Here is a 4343-nt window from a genome sequence, read left to right on the forward strand (position 1 = left end):
AACTACGACCTATCATAGAAGCTGATATATATATATATATATATATATATATATATATATATATATATATATATATATATATATATATATATATATATCTTCTTTAGAAGTTGACCATTCCGAGCCTTACCTTTGAAAAAGCCAAACCATGCAACACGATCCATCGTTCTATGTTGACGACAGCTTAAACGATCCAGCCACTAAAATGTTCCATCATCTACTCAGATTACAGATGCGTATTTTAAAACAGTTCAAGTGACACCGCACAATTTTTTCATGTGATATTTTAATGCTGTAAAAAATTTATTGAACCTTCAAAGTATGGATGTATCGTCTGTTTAGTCAACTATTAGGATAGTCTTATTCATTAGAATTTTATTCTGTAAGGAGTGAACTTGTTTTTGGATTAAATACAATGTCATTTGATGGGAAAAAACATTTTTCAGAAGAAGGTAATAAAGAAATATTCACTTGGATAATAGGTTAACAAAAGACACTGTTTAAGTTGAGAAATAAATAAATCGTATAAATTAAAAGTTCTTTCACTTTTGTCCCAGGTGCAATTCTTTGTGGTGTTTCCACTTCAATGCCCGTCTGAAACTGTTTTGTGGTTTTCTTCATGCGTTCCTTATCCAAACCTACCTTCTTTTCCCGATTTCTTTCTGTTAAAAAAAACAATAACAAAAAAAACAACAACATCAACACAGAAAAAAAAATTGAGCTAGATGTAGATTTAACACGTCCTCCCACATCAAAAAAAAACAACGACAACAAAACGCAATAAACAAACTCAAATCCGAAAATCATTATTTGTTAATCAATACTTATATGATATTAGAAATCAATTATTAATAAATAAACACCCCCTATCTCACAAAACTCGATTTCGATAACTTTAAAAAAATCAGACCCCTCCACTCTCCTGTTAATTCAATAATATTTTTTTCTTTAAATTCAAACGCCAACACTAACTCTACAGAGCAGCCAAACGGACATGATACAAAACAAGACAGACTACATCTAATCACCAACGGTTCTCACACCAGATACGATGGCACAGAAACACAAGAGGAGCCCAAAAAGACAAAGGCACCACGAGTTGGTTTCTTTGAGCTGGTGAGTACAGGATTTGTTGGGTGTGACTCAAGATTTGTTGGGTGTGACTCAAGATTTGTTGGGTGTGACTCAAGATTTGTTGGATGTGACTCAAGATTTGTTGGGTGTGACTCAAGATTTGTTGGGTGTGACTTAAGATTGTTGGATGACTCAAGATTTGTTGGGTGTGACTCAAAATTTGTTGGGTGTGACTCAAGATTTCAAGATTTGTTGGGTGTGACTCAAGATTACAAGATTTGTAGGGTGTGACTCAAGATTTGTTGGATGTGACTCAAGATTACAAGATTTGTTGGGTGTGACTCAAGATTTGTTGGATGTGACTCAAGATTTGTTGGGTATGACACAGGATTTGTTGGGTGTGACTCAAGATTTGTTGGGTGTGACTCAAGATTTGTTGGGTGTGACTCAAGATTTGTTGGGTGTGACACAAGATTTGTTGGATGTGACACAAGATTTGTTGGGTGTGACTCAAGATTTGTTGGGTGTTACTCAAGATTTGTTGGGTGTGACACACGATTTGTTGGGTGTCACACACGATTTGTTGGGTGTGACACACGATTTGTTGGGTGTGACACAAGATTTGTTGGGTGTGACACAAGATTTGTTGGGTGTGACACAAGATTTGTTGGGTGTGACTCAAGATTTGTTGGGTGTGACACAAGATTTGTTGGGTGTGACACAAGATTTGTTGGGTGTGACACAAGATTTGTTGGGTGTGACACAAGATTTGTTGGGTGTGACTCAAGATTTGTTGGGTGTGACTCAAGATTTGTTGGGTGTGACACACGATTTGTTGGGTGTGACTCAATATTTGTTGGGTGTGACACAAGATTTGTTGGGTGTGACACAAGATTTGTTGGGTGTGACTCAAGATTTGTTGGGTGTGACTCAAGATTTGTTGGGTGTGACACAAGATTTGTTGGATGTGACTCAAGATTTGTTGGGTGTGACACAAGATTTGTTGGATGTGACTCAAGATTTGTTGGGTGTGACTCATGATTTGTTGGATGTGACTTAATATTTGTTGGATGTGACTCAAGATTTGTTGGGTGTGACTCAAGATTTGTTGGGTGTGACACAAGATTTGTTGGGTGTGATTCAAGATTTGTTGGGTGTGACACACGATTTGTTGGGTGTGACTCAAGATTTGTTGGATGTGACTCAATATTTGTTGGGTGTGACTCAAGATTTATTGGGTGTGACACACGATTTGTTGGGTGTGACTCAAGATTTGTTGGGTGTGACACACGATTTGTTGGGTGTGACTCAAGATTTGTTGGGTGTGACACAAGATTTGTTGGGTGTGACTCAAGATTTGTTGGATGTGACTCAATATTTGTTGGGTGTGACATACGATTTGTTGGGTGTGACTCAATATTTGTTGGGTGTGACACACGATTTGTTGGGTGTGACTCAATATTTGTTGGGTGTGACTCAATATTTGTTGGGTGTGACACACGATTTGTTGGGTGTGACTCAAGATTTGTTGGATGTGACTCAAGATTTGTTGGGTTTGACACAAGATTTGTTGGGTGTGACACACGATTTGTTGGGTGTGACTCAAGATTTGTTGGGTTTGACACAATGTTGTTGGATGACTCAAGATTGTTGGATGACTCAATGTTGTTGGATAACTTAATGTTGGATTTAATGTTGTTGAGTGACGTAGTATTGTTAAATGATTTATTGTTGCTGAGTGACGTAGTATTGTTAAGTGATTTAATGTTGTTGAGTCACTTAGTATTGTTAAGTGATTTAAATTTGTTGAGTGACTTAGTATTGTTAAGTGATTTAATGTTGTTGAGTGACGTAGTATTGTTAAGTGATTTAATGTTTTCGATTGACTTAGTATTGTTTAGGGATTTAATGTTGTTTAGTAATTCAAAATTGTTTAGTGACTTATGATTTGGAAACTAAACTTTTTCGGGTCAGGGGTGGGTGGACATTGGTAAAAGTATATACTTCCTGTATAAATTCTGTTTCGTTCGGGGGGGGGGGGGGGAGGTTCTGTTGACTTTCTTTGGCCCCCGAAGAGATGCCTGAAAGAAACTCTTCAAACGATCTCATCCCCAGTTCCGTTACGCCAGCAAATTGGACGTGGTTCTTATACTCGTCGGTTCCCTGTCGGCTATCGTGAATGGCATGGGCTGGCCAATGCTGATTGTCTTCTTCGCTGGAACCATACAAGACTTCGTCGACCAAGGGAAATACGAAAACCTTCTAGATAAATACCCGGGGATCTTGCTGTTATTAAACAAGACCAGGAATGAGTTAGCCACGGACATTGAGATATTCAAGTGAGTTGGTCACTTACCAAATACGTAGTCTTCAAAGATTTTTTTTTTTTACTCTAATCATAATTTTAAATATTTTTACTTATCCCCCCACATATATCTGTAATTTTCTAGTTAGTTGGAACATAATTTTAGAAGAAAAAAATGTAACTTATTTAACAAATTTTCAGTGATTTAAAAATAATAATTAGAATTAGTTTTTTTTTATTGTACCTTAAGTGAGGATTACTTATATGGTATTCGTACATGCACACATTAAGAAATTTTGATACACATATTTTCCATGTTTATCTGCTAGCTATTAAACACTTGGTTTTTGCTGGCTGATAATTTATTTAATGCGTTGCATAATTCTGCACATACACATTAAGGCCATATTGCACAAAGCTGAACATCATCTTCAATGAGTCAATAGATTGCTCCAAAGTAGATGATTTTGACAATGTTTTTGATGAAATGAAGGATATGGCAGTTACATATATTGGTAAGTAAAATGCTATTTACTAATTGGATATAACAGACAAAATAAGACATTTGTATATATATATATATATATATATATATATATATATATATATATATATATATATATATATATATATATATAAATAATATTATATATATAATATTATATACATAATGGTCTATATGGGGTCTATACACACACACACACACACACACATATATATATATATATATATATATATATATATATATATATATATATATATATATATATATATATATATATATATATATATATATTTATTTATATATATATAGGCCTATATATATGTATATATATGTATATACATGTATAAATATACAATAGATGTACATGTACCTTTATTATTTTATATGTAGTTAGCACATACATTGTAACTTACCAGCACACGTAATGTAAATTTTCTCCCCTCTCCCAGTGAGTGGTGT

At 34.5% G+C, this 4343-nt stretch overlaps 1 protein-coding gene across 1 annotated transcript; it reads left to right on the top strand.

Moving 5' to 3' along the window:
- The first annotated feature begins 415 nt into the window (after positions 1 to 415).
- Positions 416 to 3902, top strand: LOC131957997 (bile salt export pump). The gene is made up of 4 exons (XM_059322874.1): positions 416 to 452; positions 980 to 1116; positions 3190 to 3413; positions 3782 to 3902. The coding sequence occupies exons 1-4, from the start codon at positions 416 to 418 to the stop codon at positions 3900 to 3902; spliced, it is 519 nt and encodes a 172-aa protein (XP_059178857.1).
- The last annotated feature ends 441 nt before the right edge of the window (positions 3903 to 4343 follow it).

The sequence above is a fragment of the Physella acuta genome, unplaced genomic scaffold (genome assembly GCF_028476545.2).
Source record: "Physella acuta isolate Inbredline_101_S28 unplaced genomic scaffold, ASM2847654v3 ptg001283l, whole genome shotgun sequence".
NCBI classification, from domain to species: Eukaryota; Metazoa; Mollusca; class Gastropoda; family Physidae; genus Physella; species Physella acuta.